The following is a 21,459-nucleotide window of genomic DNA, read 5'->3' as shown; positions in this document are numbered from 1 at the left end:
AAACACAATTGACCAACGCAGAGAAGATCTACATCATCAATCCACCGAAGAGACCGGCCATGGCCATACCGGCAGTCATCAGACCCCAGCGGATCTCTCCCCTGGCCTCAAGACCAGCGTTGGCGTCTGAGGACTCTGTTGAAGAAGCGCTGGTCTCGGTGCTGGTACCGGTGGCTTCGGCGGTACCGGAGGGGGCCCAAGTGCCGGTGGCAGTAGCAATCTCACCACCACCGGTAGATCGGGGAGCAACACTGTCGTCAGAGTCCTCAGCAGCCTTGGCGAAGTTTGCGTAACTTCTTTGTCCGCTAGTACTGTTTATCCTGTTAGTATGCATAACCTTGGCTGTAGAAGAAGCATGAACTTACGGAGCATTGATAGCACCAACCATGCCGTTCTGGCAGTGACCTTGAACAGCGCAGTAGTACCAGATGGGGTCCTCGGAGGTGACGTTGATAGTGAAAACATTGTCGCTCATGCCATCCTTGACGTCCCAGGTGCCGCTGAAGAAGGCGGTGCTGTTCATGGGCTCGCAAGGCTTGGCGAAGCTGCTCTGAGCGACATTGTGGGTGCCCTTGTAGAAGTGGAATTCGACCGTGTCGCCAGCCTTTGCGATGGTCTCAGCGGGCTCGAATGTCAGACCACCATCTCCGACCTTGACCATGTGCTTAGCAGCCGAGGCGAAGCTGGCAGAAAGAGCGAGAAGAGTGATGGGAGAGGCGTGCATTTTGGCGGTTGTGTTGGTGTTGGTGGAGAGGAGGATTGAGTTGTTGGTAGGTTTGTAGAGTTGATTAAGTTGAGTTGAGATGAGATGAGATGAGAGTGTGTGATGTTTAAAGCTATTCTGGAAAACGGGTGTTTCTTCCTTCCTCTTTATACCTGTTCCAATTCATACTTACAGACTGAAGTATACTTGACCCTGAACCCCTGTCACGATGTAACTGTACCAGATGCGACTGTTGGAAACTTTCTTACTAACCTCAAACAAGGGTGAAGCACAGGGTCATGTCGGCCGCTCCCAGCCTCAGCCACTCGGCATATGTATCAAATCTACTAGTTCGGATGGTTTGATACTCCGACCTGAGTTGTTTTGGCTTTCGGATAGACGGCGCTAGATAAAACCAAACGTTAAACGAACCCGAGACTCTTCGTGTAGCATCACTCAACTCCATGCCGCTTACCAGTGACTTAGCCCTAGCCTGAGCAATTGATCGAATTGGCTTTCTTTTTCTGAACGTCGGCAATTCAACGCCGTATAAGCGGGCACGCCCTAAGCCAGGCATGCTAATATACCGTTTCGAAAAATAATACTACTATGTAGTATGGACGCCATCGTCGTCGTGTGCAGAACGCCATAGGCCTGGCGCCTCGAAGGGATTTGTCCCAGGTCGAGCCTTAAACTGTGTACCTGACGCTCAAATCTCCTTGGATCTTACGGGGAGATTCGAAACAGGAGATAACTCGCACCGCAGCCGAAAACGTGCCAGTCGAGTTGAAACTCCTTGGCTTAGTTAACAGCCATATTATGGTGTTTCTATCTGTACCCGACCCAATAATGTTAGGTTAGGGTCTAAAAGTTTCATTACCGAGACTAGTCTAGTACCCCGGATTTTGATCTTGGCGCGCGTGGCGGCCCTTTGACATGGTGCAATGCATTATTGACAGTTATGGGATGTTTTTGTTATTGATGAGCATGAGGCCTCCGGTCTAGAACGATTCAGAATGAATCTCCTTACCCACTGCATAACAAACTCAACAACATTTGTTTACCAGCAACCCATTACAACTAACTAGCTATCAGGCCGGTAGTGTACTGATCTAAACACGAGAGCTAGCAAATATTGGTGACACTTCCATCAACGATCGATAAACAAGGATTCCACAGTTAAGTGCGTACAGTAAACAATAAACTTTGATCAGCGCGATCTACCTCTGGTCAAGGCATGGCAACTGTTCCAATGTCAACCGTAGACTCCACCACTGTTGATGTGACCCAACAGTACTCTGTACAATGCAAAGAGACACTGATTCTTCCTCCCCACATTCGAGTCCAGATATCGCAACGTTTGATGTTATCGAAGTCGGTGAGATATCCAACAATTTCCCGACCTAGGCTATAGTTATACCAGCTCTATTGCTATAGAATTTTATGTTTCACGCAGCGGTCCTTAATGACAATTTTCCCATGCAATATCCAAGCGATGCCTCTTACCCTGCAGCCAAACCACCTCGATGTTAGCCATGATTTTGATCATTTTGCTATCGGGCATAGGATCTCAAAGCAGAAGCTGTAAGAATTAAACTTCACACTTGTCAGCATCGTCAACGGGACATACGTAGGCCTGCGCCACGACTGACAGGTTTGTAAGATGTTAGTAACTGTTAGCTAAGTATTTTCATTTGCTGGCATCGGGAATCAAGGCATTTTGTTGAGAAAGTGGTCACTAAATATCCCACTTCGGCCGATATGTAGAGGTGGGATTGAGCATTGAGGTTATCGCCAAGTACACATCAAACTCAAACAAGATGACCTCCCCACTTGCGGCCGAGTAACAGGCCCTGACCATCCCGGAGCTTCCTGCTCCCGAGCGGCTTCACGAAGTCACGTGCTTTCGTGGGGGATACAATTCTGCCAGCGCGCGCCGCCTTCACAATCACTCTCGCACGGACCACCATCGAATTTTACTATATAACCTCGGCTTCTCGCTAATCTTTCCTCTTCTTTTTCTTTTCTTCTTCATACTTACCTTGTTCCGAGGAAGCCAGCTCACAAATTGGCTTCCTCAGCATGGAAGGCCTGCATTGCACATCGCGGAGTCGTTTCCTTGCTCTATTGTCCTTCGGGGCCATAGGGGGCGCAATTTTTGATTTTTACCCTTCATTATGTGCTTGGCTTGATGCCGGGTCATGAAGAAGGATGTTGTATGAAATTGTAGATAATCAAGGCGATGAAGGTCGGTAAATTAATTGTAGTTGTGAGGCTGTACATATCAAAGCGTACATTGAATTGGTCGATATGCATTGAGATGTCTTCTATATGCTACAGGCAACCAAGGCAGGCGGGCCAAAACAGAAGAATGATGGCTAAGTGGATACACGGAGACTCCTGTAATCACACAAGATGTATCTATCTACCTGCGCAGAGTACAGAGAGTTATCGTGTGATTGTATTGATTTGATTGTTGGTACACTTTAGGTGCTATTCCCAGTATTACATTCTTCCTTCAATCTCCCAAATCATCGTGGCATCGTGTTTGTTGGCTTTTCGTCGTTGATCATAATTTATCGCTTCTTCCACTGTCCAGCGTCTTCGACACCCTTGGAGACGCTGTCAAGCCCTCCCTGAACTCCAGTGCCGATGTTGCCAACAGCATCGCCGATGGGCTGACCAGTGCTGCCAGTCGCCGCGGTGACGGTATCACCAACACCGCGAGTCGCAGCCCCAGTAACGTTGCCAACTGTGCGGCCGAGACCACCGACTGTGTTGCCCAAGGTGCTGGTGAGGAAGTTGGCGGCTCCTCCGACTGTGTCGCCGACATTGCCAGCGGCGCTATTGCTCTTGTTGTTGTTCATGATGGCGGTTGTTGGTAGTGATGAATTGGTTTTGCTTGAGTTTTGCTTGAGTTTGCACCGAGGCTTTAGATCTTGCAGATTGAAGAATAATGCACTTGAATTCAGCGGAAAGAGTCTTCTCTTAAATGTTTATTTCTCATCCTCCTTGAATTTTTCGAATATCTGATACATGCAAATCACCAGCCAAGTTACATCACCACATGACGTCAAAAACCTGCGAATCCGTCATATTCATTGGGTCAACCTCAAGGCACCAGCCACACAACTCTGACATCCCTCCCTCCCGAATCTCTAAAATGACGTTCCTCGACACATGATTACGCATTCCGGTGTTTGAGATATGTAGAGGTGGTCCTGCTCCGAAATATTATAGGGTAGCCTGGCTGCTCTAGCAGGCATCTCCGGATAACGCTCATGGTGAGCTTTTGATGTCATGCGCCTGGATCTTGGACCGACAAGACCCTTGAAAGAGACCATACACCTGCCAGATGTGGCGCACTCGTCCGTTAGCTGTCAGTCTGTGAGGCTGTGACTGGTTGACGACAGCATCACAACATCCTCGTGTAGCACTTGATTCGCACTCCAAGATCTATGCGCGATGCAGGAAGTGTTGATTCGTATCGTCATTATTTCAGGATCTTGGCATAATTTATGACGTTTGAAGCATAGCAGCACATGCCTGTATACACATCATCTAGGCAGGATGGGAAATGCGTGGAAGTACAATGTAAAAATGAAGGTGGGCATGATGATCATGCCCGGCTTTTAATGTAAATCTAAAATTCAAGCCCAAGCAAGGAATGTCGCTATATCTGGTATCTAACCAATATTGAACTCGTCCGCCGCCGAGTTCATCAACATCATACTCTTCTTCCTGATTATGTTCTGGTTTTGCCTCTCGTCTCCCGTAGCCTGTTCTGGGTTCTTCTCGACACCCTTATTCGTTCGCTTCTTGGTCTTCCTCTCCACACCCTGTCCGATGCCTCCAGGCGCTTCTCTCAAACCGTAGCTCTTGGCTGTGTGTCCCAGGTGCAGTTCTGAAATGTCAAAGTGCTTCCTTTCCTCCTTGGTATGTGTAGCATATGCTCGGATGTGGGACTTGAAACCGTTTCGAGCAAGTTCTAGTCGCTTGATATCTCCGAGCAGGCGCTGTTCGATGTGTAACTGAAGAGACTCCGCCTTGTCGTGGAAAGATTGTCCATCTTCTGGTTTCGCAGTCGTCTCAACCGGGAATTCGAGCTTGGTCATCATGCCCTTTTGAAGGATAGAATCGTAGGATTGTGGTGTTGGTGGCGTTGACGCCTTCATTAGCTCGATATAACCTTCTTCAGTTCCCGGGAGGAGGAATAGTATGGCGTCACCAGGTTTACCAGCACGAGCAGTTCGACCAACACGATGAATATGATCGGCGAAGCTAAACGCAGGATCGTACTCGATGACTAGATCGACCGAAGGAATATCCAGACCTCGAGAGGAAACATCGGTGGTGATTAGAAGAGATGGTGACTTGCAAGCTGAGAACGATTTAAGAGTAGCTGTACGGATAGGTTGTGATAGAGATCCGTGCATCCTGTGAAGAACAACCTCGGGGCTAGCGGGTGAAGTAATATACGCCGCCTTTGACACTGTCTTCGAGACTGATTCTGCCTCCTTGGAAGCCGCCACAGGTGCCACAGGTGCCTCAGTGGTGTTGGGGTCTCGCAGCAGTTCGTAATGAAAATCGACAGAGTCGGCGCAGGAAATAAAGATAATGGCCTTCATGGTCTTTCCGCGTCGGGAGAATGTAGACTTGAGATACGAGATCAGAGTAACGAGTCTCAGCTTGGCAGGAACCACAGAATAGTACTGGTGAAGTTGTGCAGGTGCCTTCATCTCGCTCTTTTCCATATCGAGCTCCATATCCTCCTTCTTTGCAGCCAGGAATGTCGCATCCGCCAAACTCATTTCTCCTAGCTTCTGCACGTTCATCTTCATAGTGGCCGAGCATAGTACTGTAACTCTTCGTTCGGGCAGAGCTTTGAGCGGTGTTCCGTCGGGTAACGTGTTCGAAACGTCAACAGCCTTGAGTGCCGTGATAACCTTCTTCAAGTCCTCCTCGAAACCCAAGTCCATAAGTCGATCGCCTTCATCGAGAATCAGCCATCGGACGGTGCTGAGGTTGAGCGCCTTGGTGTTGTCGATATGATCAGCAAGCCGTCCAGGGGTAGCAACCAAGAAATTGACACCCTTTCGTATGCGAGCTTTTTCTGCCTTTTTGGATTCTCCTCCGGTAATCGCTGTCGAGACAAGCCACGGGAACGGTCGGATGAGCTTTTCGAGAACTGTGTGGACCTGCTTGGCAAGTTCACGAGTAGGCGCAACAATGATTGCGAAAGCGCCCGAGTCTCGATGAATCTGGGCACCCCCCTTCACACTCAGAAGTAGAACGCGATGCAGGATAGGCAAAAGGTAGGCCAACGTCTTTCCAGAACCAGTTTCGGCCTGTACAAACGCATCGGAGCTGCTCGTCAGCATGTGAGGAATGACTTGATTCTGGATGGCCGTAGGTCGTTCGAGGCCCATCTTGCCAAGTTCGTCAACAAGTCGTGCAGATATTGTCAAGGTACCGAAGTTGGCAACATCTGACAGTGGCGCGTTGGTCGCTTCTGGAGCAGTCCATTCCTCCTGCTTCTCTTCTGCGTCCGTCTTTTGAGCGGGATTGGATGAGAAGAGACGCGAGATAACTTGTTTCGACTTGCCGTCTGATTGCTTGTTCCTAGATTGGCCTGACGCTCCTCCGTGGCCGTCGTTGTCGGAATGCCTTGGTCGCGAAGCATATCTATTGGCTGAATTGTAATCAAAGCCATCGCCAAAGTTCCCATCACCTGTCCTCTGGCGTTTTGAGGATCTTCCCTCATCAGGTCCATCTGTTGAAGATTTTGGCTGAGACTGTTGTCCAGAGGCTATCCTTGCTGACTTCTCAGCCTGCTTCCTATCGCGCCAGCGTCCGCCTTTGAACTTGACCTGGGGCTTTATAGGGCCAGACCCTAGGTCGAAGTTCAGAAGCATCCCATCATCGGCCATCGTTGCGGTGTTGTCGAAGTTGGTTTACAGGTTATACGTGGGGCTTGCGATATTCTCAATAGTAGGTACAATGAAGAAAAAAATATTAAGTGGAGAAAGACTATCTTATCGCTCATCTATCGATAAGACACGCGACCGCGGTCTAGATCTTAAGGATCTACAATTCTTGCCATGATGTACAGATGAATTGACCAGAGAGAAAGCTCTTCGCGAATCGGAAGTATGATGATCATGACGGAACTGGAAATGGTCTTGTGAACACTAACCGAGGGGTACTTGAATATCCCGAGACAGCCAAGATAACAGTGTTCGAGAAATCCCGGACTTTGGAGTGTCAAGTGATATGAAGACCTTGGTCATTATCGTCAATCGTGTATCGAAATCCTCCGAGATTCCTCAAGAGGAAATAGATCGATACCAAATTGCGCCGAAAGTTGAATAGGAGTAAGGGAATACATTCATGATCCCGTAGAATCGCGAAGCTGAAACCGCGTGTAAGCAAAGGGACGCCATGCAAATGCAGAGTAACGCAACAGTCCTTCAGGTGACTTAATGCAATCTAAATCTACGGGAGTGTAAACTTTCAGTAAATTACCTGGTGTACGTCAGAGTGCTTGTATCCATGACAAACAGGCTGAGTTACACGTAGATAGCCAAAAACCTGGTAGATCAGGCATAAGCAACCCATAACTTTGGTCCGAGTATATAGTAGCGCCGGAGATTTATTAATTTCGAATTCCGGTCCGGATAATGCCACAGATTGACAAGTGATGGTCGTCTGTACTGGACCGCCAATCTCCAATTCTCCAAAATCTCCAATGTTTAGACGGATATCGATGGAGTTAAAGAAGCGAAAATACCGGGCTTGTGTCTTACACCCGATCGGACTCGGCTATTTACCTCTAGCGAGAGAGTGACAGGTCAGGGATCAAGAATTGTCATCATCAGCCAGGAATCGAAATCCATATTGATCCGCAGCATCCGTTCAAAACGGGTCTTTTTCGTTGATGGGCAATCCCATGTGACGGAGCAAAATTGCATTTGCAGCCCTGTAATCCTAACAAGGTACAGCACAGTACATACCTTCCATGCCAACGTCGCCACAGCGATGACTGTTTAACTGTATCATGATCAAGCCTTGTTGTTTTTTACTTTGCGGCTAGGGCAAATAGAGGAGCTGACGAAGGGCGGAGTTGCACTAATCGCCCCGGAGGTGAGGCTGGTGTGTACTGTAACTTTGGGGGCTGTTCTACACTTGGCAATGATTTTAAGCAGCTGACGATATTGTTTTTCACACAGCCCGAGCATGTTGATTTTAAAGTCGTTTGCCACACCTTGTACGTTGGCACTGAAATTTGCCATCACACTTGATCGGTGTCAGTGATGTGATAATTCAAGATCCATAGTGGTACTTTTTCACACTTGAAAAGATATCAGCGACTTTTGTTTTCCATTAGTAATTAAACGGGCCTCGATAGGAACCCTAACATGTACCAATATGGTTCCTGGCTTCAGTGAAAAAGAGAAAATATAGATTGAAAAAAAAAAAAATTGGACTGAAGTTACCAAGGTGCAGGTGTCCTCTTCTTCTCGACAGGCAGGCGGGACATCTGGCAGCCACCCGACAGGCTGGACTTGGAGTCCCGGATTCTTCCTCGATCCTCGCACTAAGGTAGACAACCAAGATAATTCGTCCAATGGAAGCTCAATAAAATAACATCTAAGGAAGTCTAAGACAGGGAGGGCTAGACAATACACCGGTTTGTTATCGCTGTGGCCACCATCAGAGTCTAGAGAGTTGGATGAGGATGGCTGGATGGCTCTAGCAGTCCTAATTTAGTTTACTTGATGACTGCTTGAGGACCCTTGGCCCTGAGGGTTTGTTGTGTTGACAATAGAAACATCACGAATGGATCGATGTATCCATACGTAGAGTAAATGCCTGCATATGGGCCATAAAACGGTTCCGCTGTTCGCTTAAACGAATCATTACTTGCGGTCAGACCAAGGGTCGTGTGCGTCAAACCTGCAGATTCACAAAAACACTTTTAGAAAATAATATTTAATGGTGTGCATGTCTCACAAGTCGTGGTCACATATGCAGATTCTGGCGATCCTGTAAAGAGAAACCCAATGAGATACAACATCATGCAAAATAATATACAAAAAGCAAGGAAGAAAAAAACTTTCATATCCTAGACAGGTTGCAGTTTCCAGAATTCAATGAAAGCTGATTGGTTGAACGAGACTCAAGCCAGCCCAGATTGCCTGGGGTTCTGCTCGTAGATGGTTGCAATGGGTACTACTGCAGTAATGTACGTGCTGTACAGCCAGAGCTTTATGCGAGCGAGCAGTGGGAACTTCAGAATCTGCTCGCTACTGTATCTTTTGCAGGATCAATGATCGGTGTGAATACGCGTGTAATAGACTAAGCAGTTTGAATCGTTCCATGCCACATGCATTAGAGCCCCCCGCAAGATACCTTAGTAGTAGGTACCTAGGTACCTAGGTAGTTGGAGTAGAGGCATGGATTCTACTTCACCTGAGATTCACCTGGCAAACGGAACTGGAAGCTTCTACATGGTAATCGGCCTCCGGCGATTCTAGGGAACTTTGAACGAGTAACAAGGGCAAGAAAGAAAAAAGACGGGACCAGATACGGAGCTGAATGGAAATAACTTTACGGTACTTACAGGCACAAGGTCTTGAGTCATTCCAGAACCTCCCGCACCTCACCTTGGTATCCCAGGCGCCCATACGCTGGAAGAGAACACCTAGACCCCTGTCGACACCCACAGAAAGGCCACTGCGGGGCTTCAGTAGTCCGCCGTAACAGGTAACTAAAATCATGACCCGAACTCCGCGTCCCGGCAAGGCCACCACGAACACGCAGCCATCATCGATGATGTTGGGACTTTGTAGTCAGCGATAACAACCAGGTAGTTTAGTAGTCTAAACATGCTCCATCTTGAGGGCTCAGTGAGGGCTTCCCCACACAAAGCGGCCTCTTGACGAGCACTGTAGCGAGGAATACCGTACCTAGTAGGTTTGCAGCGGAAGTAAAAAATTATAGTACATAGTAGGTAGTACTAAGGTACAGAAGGTACCTGCCAAGGTACCCACTGCACCTAACCTAGGCAAAGAGCAAAAAAAGGAAGCCACTCCCCCGACCCTAAGGCCTAGGTCCGTGTCGAATATTCATCATCCATCTCAATTAACTAACACCCGAGGACAAATCTGCCAACCCCGGACAAACGGTTGTCATATTTTTCTCTCCTTCGATTCTCTCTATCTTTCTTCTCTCTTCATCCTCTCCCCAACCATTTATCTATTAATCTGGTCTGCGCGTTTATTTGACGGCGTACTTGCTGTCAAATGAACCTGCAATTGATATCATCACCTCTTTTCTAATGTAAGTGTCACTCGTTGTTTTTCTGGATTTGGTCCACTACACACCACCACTTTGCCTTGCCTCCACGCCTCCCCGGATTGTATGGTTCGACAAGATCTCACAATCATTCGACTTCACTCCAACTTTGGCGATCCTCAGGCATTCCCTCGCCGGCACTTGATCGCATTGATCATTGCTTTCCCAATTATTCATGTTACTGACAGAAGACTTGCAGTCTCCTCTCCTCCCCCCCTGGGTGATTTCTAAATGCCCACCATATACTCCTCCCTCTACTCGAATTTCGTCCGTCAAGGATCAACATTCGCAAAGTCTATTACAACACACGGTTACGCGCAATCCGTTGTTGCCGCCACTCACCCTCACGTCCTTAACTCACAGAACCGACCTGTCTTTGTACGACGAAAGACCAACCGACTCAATCGGTTCTCTAACCTCCAGCTTCATTCCGCCTTCCACACTGAGCGCACAGCATCTTCGGGCCTCCCGTCCGTAGAGCACCGCTCCGGCCAAAACCATGGAGGTTTAGACGCGTATTTCGAGGCCTTGCAACACCAGCAGGCCACCGGTGAAGTCGACTCCGAATGGACTCAGTTCGACTTCCAAAAGAGCATCGAGTGGAAGCCCACCGCGGCATCCATTCTTACCAAGGACAAGGCCGCTGCCCAGGAGGTTATTGAGCAGGCTTTGATTGAGGATGCTGAGGTCAAGTCGAATTTGTCAATTGAGGATCAGGCAGCTCTTGCGCATATCGATGCTGCCCTTGAGCGTGAGATTGAGGTGCGAAGCCTGCAGGAGGCGGCTGAAAATGCTGTCGGCCAAGGACGACCCATCTCATCCCTTGGCTTCAAGTCACGATCCCCAGTGATTTCTAGGCCACAAACCCCTGCAAGCGTCGCCCGAAGCGCCACTCCGTCTGTTGACCCCCAATCGTTGTCCTACGCCGACCATCTTCACAAGCTTGCAAAGAATGGCCGTTACGTTGAGATTCCTGCAGTCTTTGAGGCAATGCTGGCTACCGGCGTGCAACCAATTGCCGGTGCCTACAATGCTCTCTTATTGGCTGCCATTCATATCCCTATGAAGAAGACTGAGATTGTTTCCAAGGCTCTCGATGTCTACGCTGATATGCTCCGGAGGAAGGTTTCGCCAGATGCTGACACTTTTAACATTCTTGTCGGTCTTCTGGCTTCTCGATGCCTCGAGGTTGCTGAGCTGAAGGCTGCTTTAGAAGACAAGAGGGTGCGATTCGGTGGCATGGACGAGCCTGGCAAGTTCATGCTCCCGTCCCACGAATTTGAGCATGCTATTCTTTGCGAGGACGACCGTCTTGATTACGCCATCAAGCTGTTCGACACATCAATTGGCACTGATGTTGCCGAGTATACTGCTGAGACTTATCACCAGTTGATCACCGCTTGTGCCAAAGATGGACGTGTTGCTGACATGCTCCGTCTCTTCGAGCACATGGAGGCCAGCCAAATCATTCCCTTCGCCGCCGTATTCCCTACCATGATCACTGCTTTCGCCTCATCCGGGGATCTGATTAGTGCTGTCGAATGCTACAATGAATACCGAAACTTGGCAATCGCTCACGATGATGGCCAGACCACCCTCAACGATCGACTTGACGCTGAGGTTTACGCTGCAGTCATCAATGCCTATGTGGTTACTGACAAGATCGAGGGTGCCATGAAGTTCTTCAAAAGGATTGTCGACGAGTACGGTGTCCGCGCTGCTGACATCAAGGACGCTCTCGTCACAACTGGTTTTGTTAAGGGCTTCATCACCCGTGGCATTTACCAGGAAGCTTTTTACTGGGCCCAGTCCGTCGAGGCCGAATCCCGTGCTAAGGCTATGAGCGAGATTGCCACCGTTGCTGCTGACAAGGACGACAAGGAAACTGCCATCGCCGCTTACAATGATATGCCTTCGTATGTCGATGATCTAGTGACTCCCGCCACGGCTCTTCTCGCTATGAGCGTTCGTGAGGGCGATGTTGTCAGCGCTTCGAAGTACTGGCAAGCCTTGAACAGCCCTGAGGTGCAGGTTACCACTGCTTTCATTGAACCCACAGCTATGTATGCTGTCGCTTTGATCGGCTCCGGACAGGTTGCGGAGGGTATGGCCCAGTCTGAGATGATGTTCCAGCGAATTCGGGTATCTCTGTCCGACACTCAGTCCCATCTCGTTGAAGAGATCGATGAGGGTGCTGAGTTCATCTCTCGATACATGGAGACTCGAGGCATCGTTGACCCCCGTCAACTAGCTCCTCAAATTCTCGACTTCACGCAGCAACCCGTGGTCGCTTCCTCTTACCTATCGACTCCTGCCGTCCCCAGCTTCGAGGATACCTACGACCCCTATGCTCACAACACCGATTTCAAGGGCTCTTCCCTTATTGCCGATGATCTTGAGGGTAGCCATGGCCGCAAGGGACCTCGTCTCAGCGAGGCTCTTAACCGTTTCCGAAACATGCGACGTGCCGGCCGACATCCTCGTTACATCACCTACGCCAAGCTCATCTCCGCTGCTGCCCGTGATGGCAAGGTCGATCTGTGCTATGACATCCTCGCCATGGCCCGCACTGATATGCCCATCATGCCCCAGTATGCTGTTGTCCGTTATGGGTGGTCTAGTATTCTCGATGCCATGGTTGGAGCCTGCCTTACCGTGGGCAACCGTGGACGTGCTGAGCAATTCCACCAGGAGTTGCTAGAGATCGGCGCTAGTCCCTCCGCGAACACTTTCGGTCTTTACATCACCACTCTGAAGGATTCAACGAAGACTTTCGATGAAGCATCTGAGGCTGTCCGCATCTTCCACCGTGCCAAGGCTGAGGGTGTTGAGCCCAGCTCATTCCTGTATAATGCTCTTATTGGTAAGCTCGGAAAGGCGCGCCGCATTGATGACTGCCTCTTCTACTTCGGTGAGATGAGAAACCTCGGAATCAAGCCTACGTCTGTAACCTACGGTACCATCGTCAACGCCTTGTGTCGCGTTAGCGACGAGAAGTTTGCTGAGACATTGTTTGATGAGATGGAGGCCATGCCCAACTACAAAGCTCGCCCCGCTCCTTACAACAGTATGATGCAATTCTTCTTGACCACTAAACGCGACAAGTCCAAGGTCTTGGCTTATTACGAGCGCATGGCGGCTAAGGGCATCGCCCCCACTGCACACACTTACAAGCTCCTTGTCGACACTCACGCCACTCTGGATCCGGTTGATATGGAGGCCGCTGAGGAGATCCTCGGAATGATCCGTGCCTCTGGCCAGCGCGTCGAACCTGTTCACTACGCTTCTCTTATCCACGCAAGGGGATGCGTTCTGCATGATATGGAAGGTGCTATGAAGATGTTCGATTCCGTTGTCAAAGAGTCTCTCGTCCCCATCAGCGCCAGCTTGTACCAAGCACTCTTCGAGGCCATGGTTGCTAACCATCAGGTTGCTACTTCCGAGCCTGTCCTCGCGCACATGCGAAGCAAAGGTGTGGAGCTGACTCCTTACATCGCCAACACTTTAATTCACGGCTGGGCCGCTGAGAAGAATATCGAAAAGGCCCAGAGCATCTACGATGCTGTTGGTCGAGAGAAGCGTGAACCTAGCACGTACGAGGCTATGACTCGTGCGTTCCTGGCTGTGGAGCAACGCGAACAAGCCAAGGGTGTTGTCGGTGAGATGCTCACCCGCGGCTACCCCAGTGCTGTTGTCAACAAGGTTCTTGAGCTCCTTGGAGGAGGCCAGCAAGAAGTTGCTGAGTAGGCGACCTATTTGATGTGGAATTGTTGATGTGGCCATGGTAATGTTTTTTTTATGCCGGCGTACTTTGTTTGATACCCTGTTGTTCTGTTTAGAAGGTGGGGTTTGGTTGGTTTGGGCTGGGTTAGGCTGGGCTGGGCTGGGCTGGTCTGGTTGTCTTTATAACGGGGGACATTTTTGATGAAATTAATGTCATATTCGAGAGGCTATGGTTGCCCTCGATCCCTTGAATGGGGACGGCGTTTGGGAATCAAAAAAAGGGATTTTACGTGGAGCGTTTGTCTCTGAATGATTTGAGTTTGGGGTCGGACGTTCCCTGGATAGATCATCACCACTCCAAGAAAGGGAAATCATTTGCATGTCGTGTCATGACATATCATGGCATTTCGTGTTAGCAGCATAGAAGGGGCCGGGTGTGTTATATATATCAGCTGGGAGGAAAAGATTAGGGCCAAGGAGATACTTGGCCGAGTCAAAGGAAAGCATAGCAGAAGGTCCTGCTGCTTGTATCATCAATACAATACACCATTGAAGGATTGGCGTTTTTGCCATCAACTATATATGTCTATACTCTTGAACATCCCGTGAATGTGTTTGTTAACAGAGTGAAATTGTGGTCAAGGTTGAGAAATAGAGTTGAGACTCTGGCCCTTGGAAGAAATGATAAGTACATACTTGAGTAATTGTTAATGTTGAATCGCTGATACTACCTGTTGACTAATCCTAATGTCTGAATCAAATTGGCTGGAACTCTATTGAAGCCTGAAGTGAATGTTATTGGGCAATCCGTTTTCTAATGCGTCGTATTATATTAGTAGATCACAGTGTGGACTCTGCTTCATTTGCAATTGCATGCACTGTACATTATAGAAATGAGGCCCCGCTGGAGTTTTATGATTCTTCTCGATTTGGTGTTGCATTACATTACAAGCAGTCCCAGATAAGGAGGTTTGCTCACAATCGAGAGCTCTATTCCATCTATATCTTATCTCAGTTTCATCCTTCATCTATATAGACATACCCTCACTCAAAATGAGCCTCAAGCACCCCGCCATCGCCGTCTCAGCTCCTGGCAAGGTCTTCCTCGCTGGCGGGTACCTCGTCCTGGATCAGGAGTACACGGCCTTTGTATTCGGTCTCAATGCTCGCATCAACATCATAGCGGGAGATATACACACAACCGCTGGCGTCCAGCTTACTGAGATTGTGGTCGATAGCCCTCAGTTCCTTGATGCTCAATGGCGGTATGGATATCACCTTGCCGGCGAGGGCGGCGGTATCAAAGTGACTCAATTGCAAGTGTAAGTGGTTTCTCTCTCACAAAGTCATGAACTATCCGGATATACGAATGTTGCATCACCGAAGGAAACGGTTAGGTGGCTAGTTGTCCAAACTGCTTCGAGTCCGTGATAGGTTGGTTGATTATCATGAATCGTCCGACTGAAGCCAATCATCAGCCTTTCAACACAAACCTTCATCTTCAAACTGTTATACTCACTTTTGCATACTCACTATTCAATAGCGGTGCTCAAATCAACCCCAACCCTTTCGTCGAGACGACCCTCAGCTATGCTCTCACCTACATCGATCGCGTTGCTGGGCATCGTCCCAATCACAGCTTGGCATCTGCCCGTCTCATCATCCTTGCAGATAATGACTATTACTCTCACTCGGAATCCGACACGACTCGTTCAGGTCGTTTCGCTAAGTTCCCCGTGACTCTGGGCAATGCCAACAAGACTGGTCTTGGCTCTTCCGCTGCTCTTGTCACCTCACTAACCGCCTCGCTCCTTGTTCATTATCTACCTGAGGATCTCTTTAACATTGATTCTGACAAAGGAAAGAGAACACTGCACAACTTAGCTCAGGCTGCCCACTGCGCTGCCCAGGGCAAGGTTGGCTCAGGCTTTGATGTTGCGACGGCTGTCTATGGATCGTGCAGGTATAGGCGCTTCTCTCCGGCCACGCTGAACAAGATTCCCGAGCCTGGCGCGGCTGGCTTCGCTGATGCTTTGGTGAAGCTTGTCGATGGCGAGTCTGAGTGGGATGTAGAGGTTCTCAAGGACGCTGTCACCATGCCCAAGGGTGTCGTTCTGCGTATGTGCGATGTTGACTGCGGAAGCAAAACCGTCGGTATGGTCAAGAAGGTCCTCGCGTGGAAGGCCTCAAATGCCGACGAATCCAAAACCCTTTGGAATGAACTGCAGAAGCGTAACGAGCAATTGATTGCCACTCTCAACGCCGGCGATGTTGCACAGCTGCCCGGGAAGATCACCGCTGTGCGAGAGAAGATTAGAGAGATGGGCAGCGCGAGCGAGGTTCCCATCGAGCCCGAGAGCCAGACAGAGCTCCTCGACGCTCTCAGCACCGTCGAAGGGGTCTATGGTGGTGTCGTCCCTGGTGCAGGTGGTTACGATGCACTGGCTCTCCTAATGAAGGACGATGAGGAGACAAAGCAGCGAGTAGAAGTGTTTTTGGAGAAGTGGGCAGAAGAGAATGGTACAAAGGTCAAGCTGCTCGGCGTTAAAGGAGAGATGGAAGGTGTTCGCTCCGAGAGCCTGGACGTATACGCCGGCTGGGTCTGATTTGGTTTGACTTGATCTGATCTGAGATGAGAGAAGCGAAGCGAGAACGTATGCATGTCTTAAACATGTGAACGAAATGAGACATGCCATGCCATGTTATGGCGCTCTCCCCACCAACGACTTTTTGTTTCATTCACATTCCTAAACAACGCGCGTGAGAAACACTGAAGTGAGTTGTACTCCTATCATTCAAGATTGGTGAGTTTTAGGGGTCCCCGAGGGAAAAGAAAGTGAGGAAATTGATTAATTCAAATTAGATTATACGCCGAGTATGATGATATTCTGTTAACGTTTCCTTTCCCATGGTCCCGTAGATGCCCATTCTCTTTCCCATCCATGTGAGCCGTGATTCCCTTTTGATTTCATTACATGTGCATCGTACAATAATAATATTGCAGCCTTCCGTTAACCGTGTTACTCAAAACAAGTGATGTGTTTCCTTTCTAAGTTGGGACGCCCCTGGCATATTTTCTAAATGGCCGCGTGAAAAACAAATAAAGCAATACAAGGTGAATTATCGTGTTGGCATTCGTTCAGTGAAGACTGTCGGTGGATGAGACCGAGTCGCATGTGGGAGTTGATTTCATGGCTGGTCGTACCGGGTGGGAGAATAGGCTTGAAGTCGAGCATGGCGAGCGAGGAGCGATGGGACCGAGACTGTGATGGTCTGCGATGCCAATTCGACTGGCGGCAGCTTGTTCTCGAAGCATGGAAAGTCTACGAAGAGTCAGGTTTGTTTTTCAACATGTTGTGCTATTGCATATAAGAGTAGACTTACTGTTCCTCTGAAACGCCTGGAAGGTTGACTGGGTTTTTTTCAAAGTTGAAAGGTGCAGACTATAGGCAGACTGTTAGCTCAGAAACACCAAGACAGATATTGTATACGGGACTTACAATATCCAAGCTGCGCTTCTCCTTACGACTTCGCTGGCGGATGATGGTCTGAACACGCTCACGGAGCATGTTGAAGTCGTCTGAAATATGCATGGTTGAAGATCTGGTTGAAGATCGAAGGCGATTAAAGGGAAGGTCAAAACACCGGGGATCTCGTCTCTCGGAAGCGTAAAAGGATGTGGAACCCATCGAGTCGTCTTGGTGGGGACTTATATATCCTTTAAGACCAAGAAGACGAAGTAGAATAGGTAACGAGAAAGCCAAACCAGGGCTGGGTGTTCCAGAGCTGAGCTGAGAATGGTTGGGAAAGAGGCTGACTGAAGAAGAAAGAAGAAAGAAGAAAAGAAGAAGAAGAAGAAGCGTAAAAGAGGCGGATGATTGGAATTTTGTAAAGAGAGGGAAGAAGGCGGAAATGAAGAATAAAGCACAGGATAGATGATTTAGAAGATAAATTGTCAGTGCTCAAGTAGTAGCTGAAGCCTCGTTTTGTCTAGTCTGACAGGAACAAAGAAGGGGAAAAGGGCACGCGGCCTTGGAAAGACAGTGAGTGTGGTTGGTGGAGTTTGACTTCTGGTATGTTTTTGATACAAAGAGAGCCTCAGGTTCTTTTAATCTAGACTGAAGTCTCACTAAATTCAGGAACAAGGTTAGATTGGAATGAACAGTGAAGAGGTTGAGAAGATGGTCGTGTAAGTTAGTGGAAGGAGAGTTAAGAAGTAGTGGAGTTTAGACAGATATCAAAAGGAAGGACAGGAATGCATATAGTATGCGAAGCAAGTAAGCATGCATGCACAAGCACAAGTACTAACCAAGCAGTACAAGGCAAGTAACGTAAGCTAATAAGAAAGAAAAAGATGGAGACTGATTTAGTGGAAAAAGAAGGAGGAAAAGAGGCAAAAGCCAATTAATATAAGATACGAGGTTGACAAAGAATCAAAAGATTGTATGCAGGTGCACATGCAAATGCTGTGTTCTGTTGAAAGCGGGCATCCTCCCTCCGGGTGCAGGGCAAACCTACTGTATTTTCTTCTGGAATGCTGCTCCAGCACACTGGAATTCCAGCGTCTCGGGGTACCGACTGAGCTAGTGTCTCAGCTCAAGGTGACTGGTGCGACCTAGAATGGGTCACCAGTGAAAGGGAAGGGACCGCAAGGAGGACCCAACGTGGCTGATGGTTCTATATTCGTACCATTGCAAACTAGCCTACAAACTAATCCATCGCTACTAACGATTAATGAGGGCACGGTCTAACTGACGTGACTCCTTTGTGTGGGATTTATTGGCCAGCTGCTTATTAAATGAGATTGTATCCATGTACAAGGGCACCTTCAATATCATACGCAATGCCCTCCAGGAAAAAGCGGTGGCGTCTCCGGGGCGGTCAATTTCTTGTGCTACATACAAAGGGAGGAAGAATAAAACTCACGCTAATATCGACAATTGAATACCTACCTAGGTACGGATACCTTAGTAGCGTTTAGTTGTTGCTGTCTACGGATACATTCACTGAGTCTAGATGTCGTCACCTCTCCTCACACATACAAGGTCAAGTGTGACTGGTTGTCGCAAATTGTTCGACTCTGCCATAAATTACCGAATGCAGTTGACAATCAACACTCATCAAGTCACCCCAATGATTATTGTCTTGGTCGCCCGTTATCGAAAACGTCTCGTCTCACTCCCTACCTCTCCTTCTCGCCAGGGGAGACGCTTCCTAGAGACAGCCCAGTCACTAAGAGAAATGATGGGTGCATCATCAGTAGGAAACAATAATATCATGTTTGCTTGCAGTTTATTTTGATTCATTCTACCACAGACGTCGTCTCATTATTCAGAGTCATTATAGCCAAACATCCCACGTCCGACTAACAATTCAACTCTTTAACCATCAACCAGACCCTCTCTCTAGTTGGGGTAATCCTTAAGGTGGTAGCTCTTGAGCTTAACAAATTGATCAAAGCCAAATTTGCTAAGTGTCTGTCCTTTGCCAGAGTTCTTCCAGCCAGTCCATGCCAGATCCTATTGTCAACCAGTCAGTAAAATGTCACTCATTACACAAGGCAGAGTCCCTTTGTCCTCAGGGCAAACGAAAAGGAAAAAGAAAAGAAAATGAACGTACCGGTGCCGGATAATCGCATCGGTTGACAAAAACAGTACCTGCTTCCACCTCCTCGGCCAACTCGTATCCCTTGTCTGTGTCCTTGGTCCAAATACTGGCGGTCAAACCAAACTCGCTGTCGTTCATGTACTTGATGGCTTCACTGTCATCCTTGACCTTCATAACAGGAACTGCATCATGGTCAGCAGAGATAATAGTAAAATGCTGTCGGGAAACTTACTAATTGGGGCAAATGACTCCTCAGTCATGACCCGCATGCTGTGGTTGACACCCGTGAGAAGGGTGGGTTTCACAAAGTTACCCTTGGGAGGAGGGTTGCTGAAAGTCTCGTTTTCGGGAGTCGCGTCCTTGGCACCGTTGTCAACGGCGTCCTTAATATGCTCCTCGGCAGCTTGCTTTGATCGCTTGGAGACGACGGGTCCAATTTGAGTCTCTTTGTTGAACGGATCTCCGAGCTTGTAGCTCTTGAGCACCTTTTGCACAGCCTCAACAAACTGATCGTGAATCTTCTCGTCAACATACACACGCTCGAGAGAACAGCAGCTCTGGCCAGAGTTAAAAATAGCACCATCAACAATCTCTGCAGCAGCCCAGTCGATATCTACATCTGATCGGACGTAGGCAGGGTCCTTGCCACCCAACTCCAGACCGACATTTACAATGCGGTCAGACGCAGCTTGTTGCACAGCAAGACCTCCAGCCACAGAGCCTGTGAAACAAACAAGTTCGATCTTGGGATCGCGCACAATGGTCTCCATGACTGTAGGAGAGCCGCAGTGGAAGTACTGGCAAACACCCTCGGGCAAGCCCGACTCCTTTAGAAGATCTGTGACACGCTCAACAATGGTGGGAGTCTGAGGTGAGGGCTTGAGGATTACACTGCATCCTGCGAGAAGAGCGGGAATAAGAGAGTTGACCAGGATGAGGTAAGGGTACTAGTAACACAGAGTCAGTGAATGGACTAATGCGATGCAGCAAAACGAGGCCAGCACTTACGTTCCACGCAAAGATGATGAGAACGGGTCCGACAGGGACCTTGCGGATAAAACGCTTGAAGCCTTTCTCGGCCTCACCGTCGGTATCCTTCAGAGCTTCGTCGCTAATCTTGAGTAGATATTCACCACGCTTAACGGCTGTGGCGACTTCGCCAGGTGTGTAGGAAATGGGGCGACCCATCTGCACAGTCAACTCCTCGCCAAGCTCATCCTTCTTGGCCATAAGGGCATCGAGGAACTTGCGAACGATGGCTTGACGCTCCTTCAACGTTGTCTTGCGGTAGCTCTGAAAAGCCTCCGTAGCGACCTTGGGAAGAGACTCAAGGTCAGCAGCAGAGGCACCATTCCTGGTGAGGATGGCCTCATTTGTGTTTGGGGAGATTGTGGTGATTGTTTCGACAGACATAATGACGTTTATGTGTAAGGTACTCAAGTGAGGGTGAGATGAAAAAGGAAAGAGTAGAGTTGACCAAATTGGTATATATCTTTGTAGTTGGCCACCTTGGAGGTTGGAAGTGGAGTATATGAGTTGGAGGTCATGAGTAAACCTAAGGCATGTCTATCTCTATAAGGTAGCATCCATCTTCCATGACGGCGGTTGGCGGCTCGCGGCTCGCGGTGTTGCCCCACGTTAGTTGATGCTAGGTACGGATACATACAGCGCATTTGAAGTACCGACCTCGGCGGTCTCATGAGTGCAAACCCCGCTACGATACGATAAGACATGATAATATATCTTAAGATTGATAGGATAGAGTAGGTACCTATGCAGTCATGAGATTGCTTAAACAATGAGTTAGTTACCGGCTTGACTCAATTTGCGATTCTTCACTCAAGGGTAGCTGAAAGACAGATAACTGAGGGCGAATGTAAGAAAATCCGCCTCATCATCATCATTATTCTGAATTGTATACATAATTGATATTGGAATCTTTATGTGTCAGTTTAAGACTGACATGATAAGTACCTACCTATTTAATAGAATTGATCAAGGTCTGAACAACAATATTTAGTTGTCATGAAGCTCTTCACAGGTCCTCTTAAAACTCCAGGTACTTCTTA

General features: G+C 48.5%; 7 protein-coding genes across 7 annotated transcripts; 2 read left to right on the top strand and 5 right to left on the bottom strand.

The window, feature by feature from the left end:
- Positions 1 to 28: 28 nt before the first annotated feature.
- On the bottom strand, positions 29 to 724 carry FSST1_000965 (Cupredoxin; the record flags this gene model as incomplete). The annotated part of the gene is made up of 2 exons (XM_083236318.1): positions 29 to 311; positions 366 to 724. 2 exons carry the CDS (start codon positions 722 to 724, stop codon positions 29 to 31), a joined length of 642 nt encoding a protein of 213 aa, XP_083091147.1.
- Positions 725 to 3,279: 2,555 nt separating this feature from the next.
- Positions 3,280 to 3,570, bottom strand: FSST1_000964 (uncharacterized protein; the record flags this gene model as incomplete). The annotated part of the gene is made up of 1 exon (XM_083236307.1): positions 3,280 to 3,570. One exon carries the CDS (start codon positions 3,568 to 3,570, stop codon positions 3,280 to 3,282), a length of 291 nt encoding a protein of 96 aa, XP_083091146.1.
- An 819-nt stretch (positions 3,571 to 4,389) lies between these two features.
- Positions 4,390 to 6,633, bottom strand: FSST1_000963 (P-loop containing nucleoside triphosphate hydrolase protein; the record flags this gene model as incomplete). Its single annotated transcript, XM_083236296.1, has 1 exon — positions 4,390 to 6,633. One exon carries the CDS (start codon positions 6,631 to 6,633, stop codon positions 4,390 to 4,392), a length of 2,244 nt encoding a protein of 747 aa, XP_083091145.1.
- A 3,658-nt stretch (positions 6,634 to 10,291) lies between these two features.
- On the top strand, positions 10,292 to 13,807 carry FSST1_000962 (uncharacterized protein; the record flags this gene model as incomplete). The annotated part of the gene is made up of 1 exon (XM_083236284.1): positions 10,292 to 13,807. One exon carries the CDS (start codon positions 10,292 to 10,294, stop codon positions 13,805 to 13,807), a length of 3,516 nt encoding a protein of 1,171 aa, XP_083091144.1.
- A 1,029-nt stretch (positions 13,808 to 14,836) lies between these two features.
- On the top strand, positions 14,837 to 16,389 carry FSST1_000961 (phosphomevalonate kinase; the record flags this gene model as incomplete). The annotated part of the gene is made up of 2 exons (XM_083236273.1): positions 14,837 to 15,105; positions 15,327 to 16,389. 2 exons carry the CDS (start codon positions 14,837 to 14,839, stop codon positions 16,387 to 16,389), a joined length of 1,332 nt encoding a protein of 443 aa, XP_083091143.1.
- Positions 16,390 to 16,922: 533 nt separating this feature from the next.
- Positions 16,923 to 17,376, bottom strand: FSST1_000960 (uncharacterized protein; the record flags this gene model as incomplete). Its single annotated transcript, XM_083236262.1, has 3 exons — positions 16,923 to 17,106; positions 17,168 to 17,226; positions 17,284 to 17,376. 3 exons carry the CDS (start codon positions 17,374 to 17,376, stop codon positions 16,923 to 16,925), a joined length of 336 nt encoding a protein of 111 aa, XP_083091142.1.
- Positions 17,377 to 19,188: 1,812 nt separating this feature from the next.
- On the bottom strand, positions 19,189 to 20,803 carry FSST1_000959 (Aldehyde/histidinol dehydrogenase; the record flags this gene model as incomplete). The annotated part of the gene is made up of 4 exons (XM_083236251.1): positions 19,189 to 19,302; positions 19,403 to 19,572; positions 19,623 to 20,337; positions 20,399 to 20,803. 4 exons carry the CDS (start codon positions 20,801 to 20,803, stop codon positions 19,189 to 19,191), a joined length of 1,404 nt encoding a protein of 467 aa, XP_083091141.1.
- Positions 20,804 to 21,459: the final 656 nt, after the last annotated feature.

The sequence above is a fragment of the Fusarium sambucinum genome, chromosome IV, assembly GCF_050947815.1.
Source record: "Fusarium sambucinum isolate potato_lamoka chromosome IV, whole genome shotgun sequence".
NCBI lineage: Eukaryota > Fungi > Ascomycota > Sordariomycetes > Hypocreales > Nectriaceae > Fusarium > Fusarium sambucinum.
The sequence above is the reverse complement of the archived record's forward strand: the minus strand, read 5'-3'. Positions and strand labels throughout refer to the sequence as shown.